Here is a 24,211-nt window from a genome sequence, read left to right as displayed (position 1 = left end):
CTCATTACGACTCACTGCAGCCTTGAACAGGTTTAGGTGATCCTCCTGCCTTGGCCTCCCAAAACTCTGGGATTACAGGTGTGTGCCACTGCTCCTGACCCAAAATGCAACTTGTTAATGCTCTTTATAAAGTGTCCTGCTTAACTTTTTTGGGTCATAGAACTGTAAGAACCTGATGAAAATCTCATAACTCTAGTTTAAGACCCTGTTTTAAAGAATACAATATTTGGGAGTTAAAGCACAATACTGCTTATGATTCTAAAAAATGAAATTTGGTGGCTGGGCATGGTAGCTCATGCCTGTAATCCCAGCACTTTGGGAGGCCGAGGCAGGTGGATCACCTGAGGTTAGGGGTTCAAGACCAGCCTGGCCAAGGTGGTGAAACCCTGTTTCCACTAAAAAGACAAAAATTAGCTGGGTGTGGTGGTGGGCACCTGTAATTCCAGCTACCTGGGAGGGTGAGGCAGGAGAATCACTTAAACCCAGGAGGCAGAGGTTGTAGTGAGCTGAGATCGCACCATTGTACCACAGCCTGGGCGACAAGAGCGAAAATCCGTCTCAAAAAAAAAAAAAAAAAAAAAAAAAGAAATTTGGTGATGTTAATACTACGTACGAGCCACTGTTGTAAGACCTTTACCCATAGAAATTCCCTTAAACCTCATAACAACCCTATGAAGTAAGTTCCATCATTCCTGCCAGTGTAAAAATGAAGAAACTGACATCCAGACTCACAGCTCCACGGAGTGGCAGGGCCACTAAACACAGGCAGCCTGGCTTTGGAGCCTGGACTTGTAACCATTTTACCACCTGATGCTCTTCTCAACTAACTTGACTGAGATCCCCAAATCTGATCTGGCTAAAAGGAAAACCAGCAGATAAGTAAGGTTTCTACACCAAAGTTTTTATTTTAACTACCTTGAATGAAAATCTTTCTACATGTACTCTATACTTCTGCTATCTGTCATACCACATCAATGAATATAATTTAACCACTTTCTGTATATTGAAATGAGCGTGGCTCTTGTAGTCAGAAAAACCTGGGTTCTAATTCCTGTTCCGCCATGAACAGGTATGTCCCGGGGCATGCTATTTCATTTATTTAAGCTTATTTCTGTGAAACTGAGATGACAACACCTACACCTCATTGGGTTCTTGTGAAAATTCAGTGATACATAGTAGATAAAAAACTAGTGTAGTGCCTAGAACATACGAGGAACTCTACATGTACAGCTGTTAGGATTGTGCTTTGCCAATTCCTACTCAGTTCTCCTGCCCCTTCCTAGAAGGCCAGCCTGGCTGCAATTCTTCCTGCCTTCTACATACCTTTCGCTGGCTTCGCTTCAGTCATATCAACTTCCTGGGTTTCTCTGAACATCCTGTGCCCTCTGGCGTCTCAGGGACTCCACAAATATTTTCCATTCCATGACTGAGGTGCCTACTCCTATTTTCCACCTGATAATTCCTACTTGGCCTTAAGATTTGGTTCATATGACAGCTCTCACAGGAAGCCAGCCATTCCGGGCTTTCCTTGCACTCTCTCAGTACTCCGCGCCCATGCCTCTGCTGAAGTTCAACACACCAAGTCCTTTCCAACCTTTTACTAGACTGAAAGCTCTTTGAGAGCAGACACTGTATCTTCATCTTTGTGTCCTTACTGCCTGGGAGGATTTAAGAGCAGAGTAAATATGTACTATTGAATAGCAAAGTCTCAGAACTGCGCATGAAGAGGCCAAGTGTGTATTCATGTGTGGCACCTCATCTGATTTCCACAACATCCTTGTAAGTGAAGTAGGCTGGGTGCTAATTCCCCATTTTAAGCATAAAGGAACACAGGCAGAGAGGTCACAGGACTCATCTCACTGGTCCTTCTTTTAGTGACGATGAAGCTCTCCAATGAGCTGTAGGTTTTATAACATCTGCTTTTGCTCCTTAGAGGCCCTGTTTTCTTTCTGGTTCTTAACTATTTTCCAAATATGTGACGTAACCACAGATTTGGTTCCTAAAGGTGGGAGGTTATACTAAGGTAGGGTATTATATGCATAAAACATAGTCTCCTTGCTTAGTCTAATATGTGAAATGAGTGGCTGAAAACAAAATTTTAAAAAGATGTTTTCAAATATATTTTGTGCTTTTGAAGAACTTAAGACGTAAGCGAAAGTAACTGTAACAGCTGACATTTACTAAGCCATGCCCTGTGCTAAGCATGTTACATGCACCACCTAATTTAATCTAACCCCAATTTACAAACGAGCAGAAGTGAGAAAGCAATCTCAGGAGAACAGACCTAGTAAGTGGCAGACGAGAGTAAGAATCCAAGTCTGCTGAATTTGAGTCAAAGATCTATCATGGCACTGAGTAACCATGTCTTAAAGTTGTGGAAAGGCATGTGGCATAGTGGAAAGATTATAGCTTCTTCCTCCGTCAGTGGGGCTAATGATAATTATTAATCAAGAGTGGTAACATTCGGAAAATGCCTAGGAGAGCCTGGCACTCAATAGATGGTAGTGACTAATTTCTACCATTTATTGTTGCTGTTACTTAGCCTCAGGTTTGCCAGAGAGAGAACTAATGTAACAGCATCACAAGTCTAGTTATGTTTCAGACTTTTGTTTATTAGATCAACAATGTCTGGGTGTGCCAGGCATTAGGCTACCTGGCCCTGCCTTAGGTTTAGAGAAAATGTGCATATTTTGGAAACACACAGATAACTAAAGGCATGTCTCTGAAATGGCAATATTACGGGATATTATTTATTTATTTTTTTGAGACACAGTCTCGCTGTTGCCCAGGCTGGAGGGCAGTGGCGTGATCTTGGCTTACTGCAACCTCCGCCTCCCGGGTTCAAGCGATTCTCCTGCCTCAGCCTCCTGAGTAGCTGGGATTACAGGCACGCGCCACCACGCCTGGCTAATTTTTATACTTTTAGTAGAGACGGGGTTTCACCAAGTTGGTCAGGCTAGTCTTGAACTCCTGACCTCATGATCCACCCACCTTGGCCTCCCAAAGTGCTGGATTACAGGTGTGAGCCACCACGCCGGGCTATTATTTTAAGTGACAAAAAATGGGCTTTTATTTGGGGTAAAACCAAAAGTAAGGTATATTTAAAATGTAACTGTATCCTGCTCCTCCTATATAAATGAAAAGCTTCCACTGCAATGAGATGATCTTTAGTGGGAAATCATCAAGATATTACCATATAATTTCTCTACTCTTCCTTAGAATGCAGGACTCAAAACCAGTAAAACCAACCAACCAACCAAACAAAAACCACCTCCAAAACAACTGAAAGGCTACTTTTCACCCAGGAAATAGTGTAATTTCCCTTCTTTGTGTCAGTCAAAATTCTCAAGTAAGAGCCCACCGCTGCTGCATTCACTTCCACACCGCTCACTCTTTCCTCAACCCCTGATCCAGCTCCATTCCTACCTACTGCACTTGAACTCCTTGGCCTCTCTAGCATGAGATCATTCTACTCTTGAAACTGTTTTTCTCCTCCCTTCTGTGTTTCTCCTCCAACATAGCCGCCCCCTCTTCCTTCTCTTATATAAATGCCCCTGTATAAGTGTTCTACAAAATTCTGCTCTGAGCTCAATTTCCTCTTATCCATTTACCTATTTCATTTATCACACATGAACGCCCAATTTCTCACCCAAGTTCCAGCCAAATTCTGGGTCTTGAACTTCCATTGCCACTGAGATGATTATAATATTTATTGAATGCTCACTAATGTGCTGAGCATTGTGCAAAGACAAAGTTCTCCAATGTTCTTGGTTCACAGTGCTTATGTGGGTTTTCAATGTGGTAGTTGCTTTTTACCTCTAGAGCACACACACTTGGCTTTGAAAAGATATGGCACTACTGAAAAGAATGTAACATACATTGTTGAAACTGGGAATTACTTTGAACTAGTAGTTCATAAGGTATCTGAGAGATGTCAAGTATTGTTGTTTGTCTCAAAATGTATTTAAAATATCAAGCGTTGTCCTGGTGAGTCTGATGTGGCGTCCCAGAGCGCCTTGGCACACCGAGGCCCTGAAGACTTTCGCATGTATTGCCTCATTTAATCCTCACAACCCTAGGAAGCAAGTCTGTTATCCTCAACTTAGAGATGGAGTTGTTCTGTAACTTATCCAACATCACATTGTTTGTAAGTGGGTGAATAGAGCCAGGAATTGAACTCAGGTGGGTTCCACAGCCCACGCTCTCAACGACTTAGCTATGTTAAATCTCCCGATCTAAATCTAACTTATCTTCTTCTCCCAAACCAGCTATTCTTCTCACCTTCTCTATTTTTATTAGAGTCCTGGTCCTAGAATCTAAGGTAGAAGGGGCGCACAGAGGCCTTTGGCATTTCTACCAGTAGTTTCTCCAGTCTCTGCTCACTGTAGGTTGAAGAAACACTACTCCTAAATCATTCTTTTCTATCTCTGGGTGGACTTTGTCCCTGACTTTTTATTTATTTTTTTTGAGACAGGGTCTTGTCATATTGCCCAGCTGGTTGTGAACTCCTGGGTTCAAGCAATCCTCCTGCCTCACCCTCCTAAGTAGCTGAAACTCAGGTGCTTGCCACCGTGCCTGGCTAATTAAAGAAAAAAAATTAAGAGGTAGAGTCTTGCTGTATCACCTAGGTTGGTCTCAAACTCTTGGGCTCGGGTGATCCCACCTCAGCCTCCCAAGTAGCTGGGATTACAGGTGCATGCCATTGCGCCTGCCTGTCCCTGACTTTTATACAGTTCTTTTTTACACTGAAACAAAACCCAGGAAAATATATTTTTAAAAAGCTTTATAGGAATTTTTTATGCACAAATCAGGTTTAAAAACCACAGTATATACACTACAAATATTTGTTGGAGAAATAAATGATTAAATTCAGATTATGACTACTTCAGATTTTTTGGACAGCCACAATCAAAGATATTAACTCTTAATAAGGTTTTTGCTATAAATTAAAATTCATTTTTCACTAGCAACTGCTAGCCACATGGGCAAATTATAGATAAGTCCTTAACTTTGAGGGGCTTACTATTTTTCCAACGTTATCTAGGTTCAAAGCTGAAGAGATATTAGACTCATTTATGTTTCTGGCTTCCCAGATACAAGCCCACTAGGTCAGCGGTCCCCAACCTTTTTGGCACCGGGTACCGGTTTCGTGGAAAACAATTTTTCCACGGACCTGGGGCAGGGGTAGGGGCAGAGTTCGGGATAATTCAAGTGCATTCATTACATTATGCCTTTTATTTCTATTAGTATTACATTGTAACATATAATGAAATAATTATACAACTCACCATCATGTAGAATCAGTGGGAGCCCTGAGCTTATTTTCTTCCAACTAGATGGTCCCATCTGGGGGTGATGGGAGACAGTGACAGATCATCGGGCATTAGATTCTCATAAGGAACCTGCTGGGGTTTGTGCTCCTATGAGAATCTAATGCCGCTGCTAATCTGACAGGAGGTGGAACTCAGGCAGTAATGTGAGCGACAGGGAGTGGCTGTAAATAGAGATGAAGCTTCAATGGCTTGCCCGCCACTCAACTCCTGCTATGTGGCCGGTTCCCCACAGGCCGTGGACGGCTACTGGTCTGTGGTCTGGGGATTGGGGACCCCTGCTCTAGGTAGATCTTGTCAATTTTTCCTTCAGAGCCTCTCTTGAATCAACCTCTTCAATTTTATTTCTCTCAAGCCTTTTTTTTTCTTCTTCTCTTTAAAAGAGACAGGGTCTTGCTCTGTCAACCAGGTTAGAGTGCAGTGGCACAATCACAACTCACAGAAGCTTTGAACTCCTGGGTTCAACTGATCCTCCCACTTCAGCCTCAGGAGTAGCTGGGACTCCAGTCATGCGTCACCACACTTGGATCTTGCTAGATTGCCCAGGCCAGCCTTGAACTCTTGGACTCAAGCGATCCTCCTGTCTCTTAGGTTTTCATTACTAACCTTCTGGACTATAGTAACTCCCTTGGTTATTTGTCTCTCCCTACTCTAATCCACCTTGTACAACTCTATCATTTTATTCTTATCATTTAGATCATAACTAAACCTTGCTTATAAACCCCAAACTGCCTGCTGCCAAGTCCTTTACTTTGGCATTTAAGATTCTCTACAATTTGCTCCCAACCTACCTTTTCAGTACTATGTTTTCATCCACATATTCATTCGACATATACTTACAAAGTGCTTATTAAGGACATTGAAGAGTTGAAGATACTATAAGGTGGTAAAGGAGCTTACATTCTGCCCCAAGCAGACAGTGCTGCTAAGTTAAAGAAATTGGGTGTAGCCCCTTCTATGAATTCTATTTTGTTTGTTTGTTTTGAGACAGTCTCACACTGTCACCCAGGCTGGAGTACAGTGGCACAATCTCGGCTCACTGCAGCCTCTGCCTCCCAAGTTCAAGCAATTCTCCTGCCTCTGCCTCCAGAGCAGCTGAGATTACAGGCGCATGCCACCACACCCAGATAATTTTTGTATTTTTAGTAGAAATGGGGGTTTCACCATGTTGGCCAGGCTGGTCTCGAACTCCTGACCTCAAGTGATCTACCTGCCTCTGCTTCCCAAACTGCTGGGATTACAGGTGTGAGCCACTGCACCCAGCTCCTTCTATGAATTCTAAGAATCAGTCTTCCCTTATAGTCTTTAATAAGGGAAACAGAATATGTACAAAGATAATGCCAATATGAGGAAGAAAATAAGTGCAGTAAGACAGCAAGGTAATATGGGAGTTTAGACGTTAATTCTAATGGGGGGTGTAGAGAATGTCTTAGAAGAGGTGGCATTTGATTAGGTCTTGCAAAGAGGGCAGAGCTTCAATATGTAAGAAGAGGAAGGTCACTGTAAAAAATGAGCAAAGGAATAGAGGTAAGAATGTATGGGAAACAAGTCTGATTTCCATACAGTGTATGTTTAATAGACTAATAAGAGGTAAAGCTGAAAAGGGAGGATTAGGCTAAATCCAGACACTTAATGAATGTTTGGCTAAGGTTTCAACTTACCTGATATTTATTCCTTTGACAAGTATTTACTGACTGTCTACAATAGGCCAGATGGCAGGTTATACACTAGGGATAGCAAGACAGACGTGGTCCTGGTCCTCTTGGAGCTTAGAGTCTACCAAAAAAGCAGTAAGAATCCACTGAAGATGCAGAACACAGGACTGCCATCATCAAGGTGCTACTTAAGATTAAGATTACTCTAGCATCAATGTGTGAGATTAACTGCACGGTAGAATAAAAAAAAAAAAGCTACTTCTTACAGTAAGTGTAAAAGGGAATGAGGCCTAAGACAGTGGCAGTGGTAATGGAGGAGCTAAAGGCTTGAAAGATATTAAGGAGGAAGACTATCAAGCTTAATATTTGTGCGGAAATAGTTGGAGGGGAGTAGGGAAGGGGGAAATGTAAAAGTGAACCATAAGACTGGAAAAAATCAGAACAGTTGTTGGCTCTGGGGTTGGGGATGGATTGGAGAGGGGTACAAGAGAGCTCTCTGGGATGATGGTAATGTCTGTATCTTGATAGAGGTTTGATCACACAGGTGTGTGCATCTATCAAAACTCATCACATACTCAATATCTATGCATTTCACCCTATGTATATTTTATCTTTATGGTTTTGAGACTGAGTCTCGCGCTGTCGCCCAGGGTGGACTGCAGTGGCGTGATCTTGGCTCACTGCAGCACCTGCCTCCTGGGCTCAAGCGATTCTTCTGCCTCAGCCTCCCTATATGTAAATTTCATATTTACAAATTCCTGAAAACAAATATTGAACTCAGGTTAATGATATGCAAACTGAAGTGTTTAGGGGTGAAATGTATGATACCTGCAATTTACTTTGAGATACATTAAGAAAGATAACATGGACTGGTGAATGAAAGGATGGGCAGGTATATGATAAAGCAAAAAGAAAATATTAACTGTAAACTCCTGGTGGAGGAGATACAGTTTTCATTACAGAATTCTTTCAATCCTTTTTGTCTGAAAAATTTCATAATAAAATGTTGAGAAAAGCGATAAGCATTCAGTTTTGAGTTTGGGTTGACTGGCGGGATACTGGGAATACAGAAGATGTAGCTAGGTCATGTCAATTAGTGACATAAGGGTTTGAGGTACCCAAGGCATTCAAGTAGAAATATTTAGCAGGCAGCTGGAATTGCACAAGTAGAGTTCAGTTATAGTTATTTTACTCTGCTGCTTCCTGAACATCTCTCTGCCTCCATGCGTCCACTTCCACTGAAACCTTTTCCTTCTTCAAGCTTTCCCTGACCCTGTGCTCTGACATTCAGCACTGGATGATTAGTCCATGGCATTATCACGTCACTAGACTGGAAATTCTTAGGATAAACAGAATCTTATAAAGAACACATAGTGTTTATTTCATAAAGCAATTTTCCAAATAAACAACTGAATAAACCTGACTTAGTATTGGAATATCCAGGTCTTTATGTTCACACTGATTCCTGGCTCAGAGGTATAGCTTTGTGGTTTTTTTGAGATAAACAGATGTGTGTGTGTATATATATAATATTTTATATATATTATATAATATATATATACACACACACAGATAAACAGATATAGATCTATAGATAGATAAAAACAGATAGATATAAGCAGACCTTCTTAAAAGGCACCCTTTATAGTGGAGAAATAACTTCCACCTCAGAGATCAAACTAAATTCCCATTCCTAGATTCTTTTCTTTTTTCTTTTGAGACAGGGAGTCTCACTCTGCTGTCCAGGCTGAAGTTGCAGTGGCAAGATTATAGCTCACTGTAGCCTCCACCTCTTGGGCCTAAGCAATCCTCTCACCTCAATCTCCTGAGTAGCTGGGACTATAGATGTGCACCCCCACACCAGGCAAATTTTTGTATTTTTTTGTAGAGACTGGGTTTCACTATGTTGCCCAGGCCGGTCCCGAACTCTTGGGCTCAAGGGATCCACCTGCCTCAGCCTCCCAAAGTGCTGGGATTACAGGTGTGAGCCACCACACCCAGCCCCAGATTCTTAATACATTTGATTTTCTCGTTCTTAGTCGCTTTTCTTCCAGATTTTATCTGACATTGCATTTTGCAGAACTATAAATAAAAAAAGAAACTTTTAATGACATAGTTATGAGACCCTAAAGTTCACTGCCAGAAACTGTTGAGTTATGAGGAAAGAAATCAAACCAAGGTGACTGATTTATCATTCCTATCTCCCTAATCAACAGTGAGCTCCCTAAAGTCAACAACTATGTCCTGCTTGTGTTTTTACTTCCTGGTACTATCTACAGCATTGAGCTTGGCATACAGCAAGCACTCAGACAGTAAAAGAACATATATTCGACACTAAAAAGAATACCAGAAAGTAGCCAACACCAGCTGCTGGAAAGTCATTAGCTATTCTGTTAACTTGACTGCTCATTTTTCTACCAATTTTGATAGTCTGTTTTTCAAAATGAACTCAAAGAACACCTTTTGACATCTCTCAACTGCCCTAAGCAGACAGTGATGCTAAGTGAAAGAAATTGGGTTTAGCTCCTTCTATGAATTCTAAGAACTAGCTGGAAAAAGCCACAGTGTAACTAAACCTATTCCTGGCACAATGGGAGAATAACTCTATTAAGAAACCCTAGGCCGGGCATGGTGGCTCATGCCTGTAATCCTAGCACTTTGGGAGGCTGAGGTGGGTGGATCACTTGAGGTCAGGAGTTTGAGACCAGCCTGGCCAACAGGGTGAAACCTCGTCTCTACTAAAAATACAAAAAAAAAAAAAAAAAAATTAGCCGGGTGTGGTGGCGGGTGCCTGTAATTTCAGCTACTTGGGAGGGTGAGGCTTGAACCTGGGAGGAGGAGGTTGCAGTGAGCCCAGACTGCACCACTGCACTCCAGCCTGGGCGACAGAGCGAGACTCCATCTCAAAAAAAAAAAAAAAGATTGCTTCTATATCAGACAGACTGGGCTACTGGTAATATTTTATACTTTATATCATTCCAACATATTCCCCAAACGTGCTTAATTCCCAGTGGTTTACCTCAACTGCTTAACTTAAAAGTCCACTGACTATCCAGGAAGAACCTGCTTAATCTCTTACCCCCATCACACTTAAAAGATGCTTTACCTTTTCTCCTCTCTCTCTCTCTTTGTCCTTCTCTTCTTTTTTCTTTTTTTTTTCACTATGCCCATCTGTGTGGAGGCCAGGAAGTGGCAGGGGAGGTGCTGTTGCTCCAGCGTATGGGATGCTGGGAGGAGGACCAGATGTCACTGTGACCTCTCCCACTGGCACGGCAGAAAGTCCTGAACTTCTCTTGGACTTGGAGTGTCGCTTCTCTTTATGCTTCTCCTTGTCTTTCTTCTTTTTGCTCTTCTTTGACTTCTTTTTCTTCTTGATTTCTCGGTAAGAATCATCTATCACTAACTCCCCAGCCTCTAGTTCCCCACCAGAGGATGAGTCTGATTCTACCAGAATAGGTTCAAGCCCTGAAAGATCAAGGTTAGCACTGTGGGACTCTGCGAACTGGGAGGCATCAGACCCACAGCCTTCAGGGCCAGGAGATGAATGTGCGTCTGAGGATGACTTGTGCTTTTTCCGGGCTGTTTTCAGAAAGCTCTGTAACTCATGTCCTAGGAGTAAAGCACCCTGCTCATCCCGAGCTGATTTCTTTGAGGATTTTTTCACAGTCGCTTGTTGGGAGGGATATTGAAAAGACTCCTCATCAACGGAGCTGCTTCCCTTCTCCTTTGGTGACAGAATAAGTTTCATTTTTAAACCATCAGGCTCCCGAAGGGTCAGTGTCTCTGTGTTCACATAGAGAGGTTTCATTTTTTTCGATTTGTGGGAGCCACCATCCTCCAGGGGTAGTTCCCCACTGCTTCCACTGACTTTCTTCCTGTGGTGCTCCTTTTTACTCTCCGAATGGCTTGAAGAGCCAGAGGATTTCTCTCCAGTCTTTTTGGAGGGCTTGGAGCCTGCTGCCAGTGGGGAAGTGATAGCTTTCAACAGGTCCATAGCTGTATCAGTAGACTGTGGGCTGGACTTTTTCTTTTTCTTCTGTGACGATTCCAAAGACGAAATATCTAGAAATAATCAAGAGAAGTACTGTCAATATGATGGGAAGCAACTTCTAACAAGTTTCCTCTCTCATCAAAAGCACCTAGCTAACATGAGAAAGAGGCTAACAGGAATGATTTGAAGGGAGACCCTTTAACTGATTCCTAACATTGAGAAATGATGCCCTTGTGCTTCTTGGCTTGGTAGAGTCTGCCTCTGACCCTGGACACAGTTCTTGCCACTAAAGTTGTTTCTCTTCATTGAGTCTTCAGAAGCAACCAAAGAGCACATACCCAGAAGAACTGACTATAGCTGTGGGATTATGGGAAGTTAACAATTCAGATTGCAGACAGAGTATCATTTGTTTCTGTGTTCAGGACAAACCCATTCTGGTGAAAGTTGAGTCTCATCAGCTATGTGCATAACATAGCTAAGAAAACTGGTTCTGTGAGTGGATATATACTGGTTGAGAAGTGACCCACAGGTGCAGGCCAGAGGACTACGTATGGCAAAAGGGATGCTAGATAACAATGGGCACAAGATAAGTGGATGATTGGGGGGAGAAGGAACCTGGTACCTGGTGTATCACAAATGCAGACTGTTCTTCTATGCTGAATCCTCCAAAATACCAGCCCTCCACCTCTCTCCTCCTTCACACTGGTTTATCGGCACTCAGAACAAGAACCACTGTCCTGTTAAATAGGCCACTGAGTCAGCAACATCTGGATCCCTTTCCCCTACCCCGACTCCAAGAACCAGCGATGTGTTTATCCCACCTGTTGCCCATTCCCATCCTCACCTCCATAGTAGTAATCATCAGAGGAGTGCTTCCTCTTCTTCTTGTGTGTGTCCGTCCCCAAGAAGTAAAGTTCACTATCCTATAATTAAAGAAGAAGAATTGACCAATAATAAGATGATGAGGCAAATGCAGTTTGTAACCACTCTTGTCTTTGATGATTTTTGATTTTGGGAAACAAAGCACAAGAAATAATAAAAATAGATGTGCATAACGTTTTATTTCTCTTTTCTCAAGTTATTAAAAAATACTTCCTTCTTCAAATATTAGGAAATATGGTAAGAAGTAGTTTAAGACTTTCCTGGTGCAGTGGCCCAGGCCTGTAATCCCAGCACTTTGGGAGGCGGAGGCAGGTGGATCATTTGAGGTCAGGAGTTTGAGACCTGCCTGGCCAACATGGTGAAACCCTGTCTCTGATAAAATACAAAAATTGGCCAGGCGTGGTGGCCGGCGCCTGTAATTCCAGCTACTCGGGAGGCTGAGGCAAGAGAATCGCTTGAACCTGGGAGTCGAAGGTTGCAGTGAGCAGAGATTGTGCCATTGCATTCAAGCCTGGGCCATGAGAGAAAAACAAAAAAACAAAAAAAACTCTGCATCACCAAAAAAAAAAATGAGTAGTTTAAGACTTTCCTAATTTAAATTTTCAGGACTTACCTTCAACTTCTTCTTGGAAGAATTCCTGACCTGAGCAGCAATTTCTTCCTCTTCCCTTAAAAAATCTTTGTAAGAACGTTTTTTCTCTCGTTGGCTTCGGCCAGCTGCAAGTCCTATGTCCTCAAAGGTATGATCACCATCAAAACAATCTGAGAAGCACAGGTTTATTTGGGAAAGGAAATGAGAAAGTCAAGTAAGTAATGACCAAATCGTCATGCAGGTAATGCAACAGTTCCTCTATTTCCAAATTAAAACAATGTTTCAATCAAGTCCACTGAAATACAGGGCTAGACCCAGGGGAACAGAATATTTCTTGATGACCTAGCTGCAAATACAAGAATCAAACCTGAAGAAACAATGTTTCCATGCTATGCAAAGGCCCCATGTGCAACCTCACATATGGTTTCTGAGTTGTGATTTGGTAGGAGGACACAGACTTGCAGACGAAAGGCTGAAAAGAATAAGGATTCATGTGCTGTGCTGCTCTCTGTGGGAGTCCAGGATGTGATTCCTATCCCCAGACTCCTGCACACTGGAGCTGGCAAGGACCAAGAGTGCTGCAGGGGATCACCCCAATAAACTAAGAGACTCATATTTCAGACTCTCGTGTTGGAACCCCTGTCCTGGTTTTCGTTTCCATGGGCCCAGTCTGGGGATGGCGTGGAGGCTGAGTGTCATAACAGTGCTCTGGACCATCACTTGGGAGTCCAGGCTGTGGTGCCCAGTCCTGGTCTCTATATCCATGGGCTGCAAGGATTGAAGAGGATACCCCCTTTGGAATGCTTCTCAGATTATGGGGTCATACCTTCTTTCTTCACGGAGTCATCATAAGCCATGGTGGTCCTGCAGGGCCTTTGAGAATGTGTCACTGTGTCCAGGCTCCTTCCCGTCTACAGGACCAGGTCTGAGAAACAAAGAAGGAAAACCCTCCTGTAATGCGAAATCACTGAGGAGAAGCAACCTTCCAGATGGAAATGCGCAGTGATCCAAGGGCCGACTAGGGCAGCAAGAAATAAAAAGTGTCTTGTCACCTCCTCATTCTCTTTGTAAATACAGTGGGGTTGATACTGCAGGAAGTACACTAGGCTTAATTAGATTTCAGTCATGAATTAAAGTTGTCATTTGGGGAAGTATATAAAATACCTCCAATACAAAAAATATTTTCAAAATTAATAAGAATTTCTAAAATGCCAACAGGACTGACAACACTGAGACAGGGTAGAAACCAACATTAAGTTAGAGGGATAGGTTCAATCATGGTTACAACATACACAGGTAAAGCAAGATGCAGAGAAGACAGATCACATCAAACATTTGAAGACCACAAAATCCTACCAACTGGATTGGTGAAGCGGTAAAATCTATTGCATTGTAATTTAAACAGAAATGATTAACTGTATAGGGATGTTAAATATCTTTAGAGCACAATGTCTTTTGCATTTTTTGGGGGGGGGGCGCGACATGAATTTGTTCAAATTTATGTAACTGTAAAAGCAGGTACACTCCTTACATCAGTTGACCATATGACAGCTGTCACCACCACCAAGGCTTTCTTAAAGGCTAGGTGAAAATAGGGAGACATTTATCATTTGTCCACTGGTCATAAAACTTTTATGATTGTTAAGACCTTCACTAATAAGAATTGCTATAATTTGAAGGTTCTAGATATTGTATTTTTTATTGAATTTTTACAACCTTTTTTGGCATTTGAGTTTATATGTCCATTTTGACTTTGAAGATGACAATGCTATAAAAGGCACTGTAAGGTAAAAGGATTTTTTTTTTTTTTTTGAGATAGAGTCTTGCTCTGTTGCCCAGGCTGGAGTGCCGTGGCACGATATTGGTTCACTGCAACCTCCGCCTCCCGGGTTCAAGCGATTCTCCTGCCTCAGCCTCCTGAGTAGCTGAGATTACAGGCGCCTGCCACCGAGCCCGGCTAATTTTTGTAGTTTTAGTAGAGATGGGTTTTCACTGTCTTGGCCAGGCTGGTCTTTAACTCTTGACTTCGTGATCCACCCACCTCGGCCTCCCAAAGTGCTGGGATTACAGGCGTGAGCCACCGTGCCCAGCCAAGGTAAAGTTCTTTAAATGTTTTAAGAACAAGCAATGTCATAAGTCCTTCAGGAATTTTAAAATTACGTATTAAATATTTTGGAAATGTTCTCATCCAATTAAGTCAGATGCTTACAAAGTTAATCTAATTGATCATTTATTTAAATTTAATTTTACCTTCATTATTATAAAGGTATTTAGAAATACTGAAGGACACTTAAATGACACATTATTAATTCCTTCAGGTAGCTGTGGACAATACTGAAGCATGGAACTTTTGTGAAAGAAAAGATGAATTTGATTAACAAGGGAGACTTCCATAAGAGTTACATTAAAAAGACTTATTTGCACAATCAGATAAAATACAATGTACATACAGGTAGGCCTAAATGGGAAAATGAAGCATTACCAAGAATGACTTATTAGATTAAGAAAAGAAACATAAAAAAGCATTTCTTCACTTCTCTGAGAAGTGAAATAAAGAATGGATTTGGTCAAAGTAAGAGAAGCTAGAGTAATGAAACTATATTAACTGGATTGTTTTAAAGTTCAATTGGAGAACTGCCTGTTCGAAGGGCCTTTTCATAGGAAACGAAGGGGACATAAGGTCAGGCCTCAGATAAAAATGTGAGGAGGCAAGATACATAATGTAGCCAGTTTTCCATGTTCCAGCATTTAAGGATGACACTTTCTCAGCAGAAACTACTGTCCTCCCCTTTCCACCCAAGTGGTGCTGACTCCAAAAGGGGTGCAGGTAGGAGAAGGGAAATACAGGGAATTATATCAATTTATTTGAAAACAGCATATCCTCTCAATGGCACTAAAATACTGAGTTTATAAGAAAAATACATAGATTATAGAGATTTTCATAGGCTGATAATGCCAATGGAGACCTCAAATTAAACACTTTCTGTGCATGAATTTTGGCAAAGAATATTTCAGAAATAATGGCAAAAAACTTAAATATTCAATGTCATAAATACAGTCATCAGTGTTTTGTCAACAACAAAATGCACTTGTATATGTAAGCAAAGGCTGGTCCTGAGACTTATAACAGGCCTTCCCTTTGGTAACATCAAAATCAACATAAAACAGAGTTGGGCAACCTAACAGAATAGAAATAAGTACCTCTGAAGACAGAAAGAAGGAAAGATGACTGTATCGTGGTCTCGTTACTGGCTGCTTTAAAAAACTAGCGGATTAAAAAGTTGTGAGAGGGAATAGAAAATTAGGAACTGCTTCTCAGAGGCACAGGCCAACACAGAAAATGTGGTGTTGGCATTACATATATTAGGTCTACCACTGTTTAAATTTTCTTAAAAACACTGAAGAGCATTTTATAAATTACTGGATTAAATAACCTGAAGAAAAAAGAAGGAATGAGGCCTGAAGACACGTCCAATTCACTGAAGAACTGGGGCAGCCAAGAGCTTGAAAAACTAAAATTAAACACAACGGACTGTATCAGCCACAGCTTGGGCAGACCGATGGGCCCTGAATTTCTACGTTCTTTAAAATCAGGATATTATTGCAGCTCAGGGTTTAGTTTTGGAAAGATACCAGATAAATCTCCAGCAACAGTGTGAAAGAAAGGCAGAGTTCAGGCAACATTTATATAAGATCAGATGAACCCCTGATATTCCTTCCAGGTCTTGAATACAATCTGTGAAAATTCAGAGTTCAGGGGTAGAGAGTAGATTGTGAGGATTAATGAAAATGAATATTAGGTTTGATTTTCACATTAGAAAAGGGAGGTCATAATTACATTAAATGTTGGCAAATGTGAAACAGGTGTTAAAACCCATTCTCAATTCAATAATTTGGGACTTTATAAAATTCAATGTTGTCAACTCCAAGAGGCAAGAATAATTTTGTTTGTCTCAGTGTGCTAAGATATGACAACATAAGTAAAAGTTCATTATTTCATACTGTTGATACAAGTAAAAAACTGGTACCATAAAAATGTATACTTATGAAATGCACAAATTGTTAAATAGCTCTTGGGGGACTTTTCTTCAGGATATGAAAAAGGAGGCGGCAGAGTTGCTCTTTCCCTTGTAGATAAGCATACAAGTTATGTTCAGGCATAGGCCTTTGGGATGACCAAAGTAATCAGGAGGAAAAAAATCCTCAGATATAGCACTTTGTCATTTTGAAACTTCACATTACAGTTAAAAAAAAGGTTTCAGACTTTTTTTGAGGTAACTTGAGCTCCTGCAATCAACAACCTTCTTCATCCCATAATGTAAATGAGTATCGAAAAAAAGGAAACAAAGTAAGCCCCGTCACACGGACAGTAAGAGAAATTCTGAACTCCAGGTCTGTTCCAGGATGAGAGCCATGTCCAAGATTCTGCATTCTCTTCTTGCAACCACTCCTTTCAAGAACTCAAAATGCCAGTCAGTGCAGGTAAAGGAAGATGCACATCCGCCGGTTGGCAATTTCTGAAATTTTCTTGTTACTTCTACGATACAGACAAGTGATGCCTTCTCAACTTCGTCCAGGTTTCTTCCAATCTCCGAACACGGTGACTCCGAATCCTCGTGCCACTCCCTTCTCCAGGGACCTACCTAGGCAGCACTCCCAGCCCCTGCCAGCTCTGGAAGCTGCAGAGATCCCGACAGTCTGGGATGGGGATTGAATCCTCTCATTGCAGTGCAATTAAGCGGAACCACGACCACCGCACAGATTGGCTGACAACACACATTCCATAAGACCAGCAATCGAATTTTGACAAGCCTTGTCCAATCAACAGGCTTTATTTGGGATTCAGTTTTTTACTTTGTTCTATTAGGAGGAAATATAATCAGCCACCAGCTTAGCCCTCCGAAAGAGGGGACAGAGATGTTTCTCCGCTTTTGCACGCTATAAAGTGAATCTACAAGTAGTAGTTGGTGGAGGGAAAATGGGCCTGCATGGAGAAGGCGCCCACCACGAAGGCACGGCCAAGCCGGGTTGCACGCAAGAAACACACAAAATACCAGGTGATTTACACAAACAGCCCCCAGGACCACCATTTTTGTGGTCCCCACGGCAAACCAGTGGGATTCTCCCGGCAGTTTTGCGGCAACAGCTAGCTCAACAAAGCTCTGTGAAGAGGAAAAGAAGAAAGCTCCTCGTACTTTCTCCTGCCAGCCGCAGCCGCAGCCCCAGCCCTCCCGTGGCCGCGGCCACGAGCCCTTTCCCCCTGACAGCCCGAGGGACCCCCGCATCGCGGGTTCCGTGCCGCACAGCTCGACCTGAACCCGGGTTCCCGCGTCTCCGGCGGCCTCACGGCGCCCCCGAGGGCGGAGACGGCCCGGGCAGGGGGAGGGGCGGCCCGGGTCCGCAGGCCCCCGGGGCGGCCGCACGCCCCCTCCCGGCCCCGCAGCTTTCCCGCCTTCCCCGTTTGAACAGCTCCCGCCCGCCCTCCTCCTTCTGCCCGCTCCAGCCCCTTCCTGGGGGCGGCTGCGGCCGCTACTCCAGTCCCCGGCTCGGCCCCTGGGCTAGGCCGCGAAGGGCCTGGGGCACCCCAGAGGTGATGTCGCGGGCCCAGGGCGGCGGGTGGCGGCGGGGCGGGGCTGCTGCCGCCTCAGGGTGGGGGCCCAGCCCGGTCTCCTGGGGTCTCCGCTCGCCGCTACCTTCACTCGGCTCGCCCGGATCCCGCCTCAACGCCGCCGATCGCCGCCATCTTGGAGAAGGAGAGAAAAGCGCGAGCGGCCAGGGAGCCTCAGTCGAGCCCAGAGCGCAGACTCGGGCTCCGGAGGGGGAATCCCGCTCGACCAAGAGCGCCGAGCGCATCGAATAAAACTCGGAGCCTGCTGAGCGCGGGAGCTGGCACTTATTTATTGAGAATTTGCTATGTCCCAGCCTTGCCCTAGAAGCTTACAAACATTATTTCACTTAATCCTCACTGTATTCCTGTCGCATTTTGCAGAAGAGAACCAGGCTGAGAGAAGTTAAGTGACGTGCCCAAGGATACACAGGTAGTTGGAATATGAGACGGAGTATTACTCCAAGTCTTCTGATTCTGAATGCAGTGCTTTCCCCAAAATACTATGCTGTTTCTTTCAAGATATTTTTATACAGCAATTCTCCTCTTTGCAACACCTAGATCTATGCAGATTAATAGCAGTGTGCTTATTTGGACTTCAGCATCTACATTTGAACATTTGGCATATTAGGGGTGAGGTGAAGAACTTATCTTTGTAAAAATGTACAGTAAAATAATTTGCATGGCGAATCATCTACATTTTTTAGTTAGAAACAGTCTTCAGAGAGAGAGAGGAAGAGATGTCATATATAGGCGAGAACACAATTTTTCTGATTTGCCATGGAGAACTTCGACCAATGAGTAGAAATTACAGTGTATAGAACTTGGTTTAATATGAAGAAGAACGCCAGGGGCGGTGGCTCACGCCTGTAATCCCAGCACTTTGGGAGGCTGAGGTGGGCGGATCACCTGAGGTCAGGAGTTGGAGACCAGCCTGGCCAATATGGTGAAACCCCGTCTCTACTAAAAATACAAAAAATTAGCCAGGCGTGGTGGCGCGCGCCTGTAATCCCAGCTACTTAGGAGGCTGAGGCAGGAGAATCACTTGGACCCGGGAGGCGGAGGTTGCAGTGAGCCGAGATCGCGCCACTGCACTCCAGCCTGGGGGACAGAGTGAGACTCCATCTCAAAAAAAAAAAAAATATATATATATATGAAGAATAACTTATTTTTCTAGTACAGTTCAATAGTACAATGGGCTTCCTTGTGAGTAGTGAGCTCCCTCCCACTGGAGGAGCGCTCAAGCAGAAGCTGGTGTTACTGTAAAGCAGAGAGGTTAGAGATGTAGATTGGCTTCTAGAGTTGTGAACCCCATGCAACGTAAAATCATGTGTGCAGTGTGTGTTTTCCTGGGGCCCAGGCCCCATAAAAAATTAAGAACCTCTGTCCTCGTGGATTTTCCATTGCAGAGTTGGGTGAGTGCTTGAAGACGAGGTAGTCATGAGACCAATAGAAGCAAGGTGATTTGTCTGAGACCACACTGCTAATCAGTGATCAGATAAAGATGAAAAGCCAGATTGTTAGACTCTGGTTCAGTGCTCTTTTTGCTATATCATGCTCTCTCCCCCTCTGCACTGAGTAGAAGATTGATTCTGTTTCTTACAACTGTGAGATGCTGAGATGTTAAAACATCTGAGATAAAGTTGCTGAAATCATTTGCAAAATGTAACTGCAAATACTTAATAAAAGTAGCATGGCCTTTTTCTCCGCAGCTCCCATCCTACTCACCAAAAAGACAGGCAATGAGTTTCACCAAAAGGTGTTAGATTGCATTTCTGGGACACCCTGCCTGACGTTAGGCTTCCCTTTGAGGCATTTAAGAGCCCTAATGATGTATTTCCTTTTGGTTCTTCAGAGCCCTAAATCCATTGGTCAGGATGATTTCAGTTGTGACAGAAACCCATTTCCATGTGGTTCCCCAAAAGAGGGGAATTTATTGGCTCACATGATTGAAATTTCCAGTACCTGCAGACATGTTCACTTCCAGGGAGGTAACTCAAGCTGGTCCCTTGACGTGTCTGTGGTGCTCTCCTCTGTTAGCTTTATTCTTAGATTCAGGTGATGACTCCAGCAGCTCCAAGCTTCATCATCTTTCCTGCTAGCAGTGTCCCTGTGGAGGGAGGTTTTGTTTGTTTGTTTGTTTTGAGACAGGGTCTTTCTCTGTCACCCAGGCTGGAGTGCAGTGGCACGATCACAGCTCACTGCAGCTTCAACCCCCTGGGTTCAAGCAATCCTCCCACCTCAGACCCCCCAAGTAGCTGGGACCACAGGTGCATGCCACCATGCCCAGGTACTCTTTGTATTTTTTGTAGAGATGGTTTTTTTTTTTTTTTTTTTTTTACCATGTTGCCTAGGCTGGTCTCAAGCTCCTGGACTCAAGCAATCCACCTGCCTTGGCCTCCCAGAGTGCTGGGATTACAGATGTGAGCCACCATGCCTGGCCCTGGAAGGAGTTTCTTTTTCCCTTTTGCTTTGGCAAAAGTCATGGGATTGATTCTTATTGCCTGAATTAGATCATGTGTCCAGACAAAAAGCAATCACTATGAGCAAAGGTGTGGAGTCTGCTGCTGCTGCTGATTGGTTAAATTAGGTCATCTGCTTACCTCCAAAATTAGGTTGGGGTAGACACAAAGAAAATCAAGGGTTGCTGTCAGAAGGGTGAGTGCATGTTAGGTAGGCAAAAACAGTAGCTGTCCCCACACTCTACCACTAGCTTGGACCTAAAAGCCTTATGAGTCCTATTGGTCCCATTTCTTCTTTTAGTCCACCTGAAGATGGAGCATATCAAGTTCTTGCTCATTTTAAGCTCCTGGAGACCTGAAGTCAGATCTCTCCTCAGCCTACTCTCTCAATCACAAAATGCTATTAACTTGCTCCCAGTCTTGGATCATTGCACTTCCATTTATTAAACAGATATTTATTGAAAACACAGCATGTGGCAGGCACTGTCTTAAGTGTTGGGAATAGAACAGTGAACAGAATTGAGAGTCCTTGGCCCCCAGGAGCTTACATTCCGGTTGGGTTGGGGGACACAAAATTAAGATATGAATACTATATTCAGTGATAATCAGAGGTGGAGAAAATAATGCCAGGTTGGCTACAAGAGTACCAGCAGGGGATGTGGGTAGGAACAGCTTGTTCTTTAAAACAGTAATCAGGGAGGCTTCTCTGTTGAGGTGCACACTGGAGCTAGCTCAGCCAGAAGTGGGTTGGTGGTGGGAGCCAGGAGATCATAGTTCCTTGAATGGATTCAAGTGCTTCCTCTGTACCTTGCTGGAAAAGTATTCTTTGCTGACTATCTTTCACAGTTCTCTCGCATTTTTGAAACTTGGAAAGACAGAAAGGAGGACCCTCTGGGCAGGCCTAGTCATGGTGGGGTTTGTGAATAAGAATGCCTTTTCCCATGGCAAGTGAGGATAGCATCTAGCATATGTGAAGAGGGGGCACTCCCTAAGTGTGGGGCAGTTCTGTGGTCCACCTGATCTAAGGAAAACTGCCTGGTGCCTGGCAGCAACAGGTGGGGCCTGTCAAACTGTGCTTGGTTTGGACATCTCTTTCTTCAGGCCACTTTGCTGTGCTCTTCTCTTTCCAGATGTGTTTTGAGCAGCATCTTTGTCTTCGGTCTGATGGGAGGATGCCATCCTGGGTACATACATTAGGCCAGGGCCTTTTGCTAGAAGTGACAGGACCTAATTAAAACTACCTTAAGAGACAGGCAGAGGGACATACCACAGATTCTCAGTCTGTGTGTATGCCCTAAATTGCAAAATTAAAAAAATAAAGAGACCAGTAGAAAATATGTAACTCATGTAAAAAACAAAACAAAACAAAAACTACTCAGAGCCAGAGAGAAGCAGGCCCTCTGGACAGCTGGGTCCGGGGATTCAAATCCTTCCCTCTTAACTCTGTTCTCTCAGGCTGGCAGTCCCTAGGGGCCTGGAATCATGATCATGGCCACAGGTAGCCCAGGCTTACATCTTTATAGTCTCCTGACCAGAGAGGAAAGAGCATATTCCCACATCAGCAACACACACGCACGCACGCACGCGCGCGCGCGCACAAAATCCAAGAGAAGAACTCCAATTGGCTGGGATGGGGTCATGTGATCATTCAGTATTGTGATAGTTCCTGGGATACCACAAAGTTGCAATAGGACATTAGTCCTTCTACAAAAGAAAGGGGATCTATTCTGGGAAGACAAATAATAAATGTCCCCTATGGTGAAGCAATGATACTTGTTTTCCTGCTTTTGAGCAACTTATTATCTTCTGTGTGTATGTGTGTTTTGTGGGCAATGTAAAACAAGTCCAAGTCCATAATTACTATGGTACAAATGTAAAAGAAAGATGTGCCCCAATAGATGGGCCATCTCTCACTGGGCTATTACAATAGCTTCCTAATTGATTTTTATCTTCAGGGCCCCTTCCCCACTTCGAAGTCCATCCGCCATTGCTGTCAGGATAAAGCACTGCTAACATGAGCTTATACTTCAGCTAATGACTTTTTTCTTTTTTCTTTTTTTTTTTTTTTTGAGACGGAGTTTTGCTCTTGTCGCCCAGGCTGGAGTGCAGTGGCCTGACCTCGGCTCACTGCAACCTCCGCCTCCCGGATTCAAGCGATTCTCCTGCCTCAGCCTCCCGAGTAGCTGGGATTACAGGCATATGCCACCACACCCAGCTAATTTTTGTGTTTTTAGTAGAGATGGGGTTTCACATGTTGGCCAGCTGGTCTGGAACTCCTGATCGGAGGTGATCCGCCTGCCTCAGCCTCCCGAGCTGGGATTACAGGTGCGTGCCATCATGCCCAGCTAATTTCTGTATTTTTAGTAGAGACGGGGTTTCTCCATGTTGGTCAGGCTGGTCTCGAACTCTTGACCTCATGATCCACCCGCCTTGGCCTCCCAAAGTGCTGGATTACAGGCGTGAGCCACCACGCCTGGCCACATTTTCTTGTCTCTAATGGGTCCCCCACACTCCACCACTTTTGCCAGCTCATGCATCTAGCTAGCAACATGCAGCTAGAAAGCTCCTATTTATTCTTCAAGATCTAACTTGATACTGACAGATAAATAGATAAACGTGGCATATACGTACAGTGGGATATTACTCAGTCTTAAAAAGAGGGAAATCCTGCCATCTGTGACAACATGGAAGGAGATTATTCAAAGTGAAACAAGCCCATCACAGAGGGACAAATATTGCATGATCCTGCTTCTGTGAGGTCTCTGTAATAGTCAAGCTCATAGAAACAGAGAATTCAATAGTTGCCAGGAGCTGGAGCATGGGGGAAATGGAAAGTTGTTGTCCAGTGGGTAAAAAGTTTCGGTTATGCAAGATGCATACGTTCTAGAGACCAGCTATACAACAGTTAGCAATACAGTATTGTGAACTTCAAAATATAAGAAGGCAGATCTCATGTTTAGTGTTTTTTGTTTGTTTGTTTGTTTGTTTTTGAGACAGAGTCTCTCTCGGCCGCCTAGGCTGGAGTGCAGTGACACGATCTTGGCTTACTGCAGCCTCCACCTCCTGGGTTCAAGTGAGTGTCCTGCCTTAGCCTCCCAAGTAGCTGGGATTACAGGCACGCACCACCACACCCGGCTAATTTTTGTATTTTTAATAGAGTCGGGGTTTCACCATGTTGGCCAGGCTGGTCTCTAACTCCTGACCTCAGGTGATCCACCCGCCTTGGCTTCCTGAAGTCCTGGGATTACAGGAGTGAGCCAGTCACCGCACCTGACCAAAACTACCATGTTAAGTGTTTTTTTAACCACCAAAACCGAGCCAAACCAAAACACCAAAAACAAAAACAAAAGGACACATGGAAACTTTGGGAGGTGGTGGATGTGTCTATTACCTTGATTTTGATGATGGTATCATGGGTATTTGCATATGACCCAGTCATCAAGTTTTACACATTAAATATGTGCACTTCCTTGCATATCAATTATACCTCAATAAAACTGTTTAAAAAAGATTAGATAAAGCCACGAAAATAATCTAATTTGAATGCCCCCTCTTCAAGTCATCTTATTTTCCCACACACCTGGTAACATGTATCTATTACTGCATTTCCCATATTGCATTGCAACAATCCTTTTACACACCTTGTTCCCCTGTTCCTCAAGGACAGGGCCTGTTTCTAAGTCATCTTTGTCCC

At 43.5% G+C, this 24,211-nt stretch overlaps 1 protein-coding gene across 4 annotated transcripts in view; it reads right to left on the bottom strand.

Moving 5' to 3' along the window:
- Positions 1-18,229, bottom strand: part of HMGXB4 (HMG-box containing 4) — a 38,311-nt gene extending 20,082 nt beyond the window's left edge. Inside the window, exons 1-6 of one of the 4 annotated variants that reach the window (XM_063807706.1) lie at positions 18,144-18,229; positions 13,277-13,375; positions 12,472-12,620; positions 11,821-11,899; positions 11,599-11,713; positions 10,092-11,047 (exon numbers count right to left, since the gene is read on the bottom strand). In XM_063807706.1, the coding sequence (XP_063663776.1) occupies positions 10,092-10,979 (888 nt within the window). In that variant the 5' untranslated portion in view covers positions 10,980-11,047; positions 11,599-11,713; positions 11,821-11,899; ... (1 more) ...; positions 13,277-13,375; positions 18,144-18,229. The remainder of the gene's footprint in view (positions 1-10,091; positions 11,048-11,598; positions 11,714-11,820; positions 11,900-12,471; positions 12,621-13,276; positions 13,376-18,143) is intronic. The other 3 variants (XM_009438259.4, XM_515098.8, XM_009438258.5) reach the window with 3 other exon arrangements.
- Between the last annotated feature and the right edge of the window lie 5,982 nt (positions 18,230-24,211).

Source organism: Pan troglodytes, chromosome 23 (assembly GCF_028858775.2).
Source record: "Pan troglodytes isolate AG18354 chromosome 23, NHGRI_mPanTro3-v2.0_pri, whole genome shotgun sequence".
NCBI lineage: Eukaryota > Metazoa > Chordata > Mammalia > Primates > Hominidae > Pan > Pan troglodytes.
Note: the sequence above shows the minus strand (reverse complement) of the source record. Positions and strands in the feature narration are given on the sequence as shown.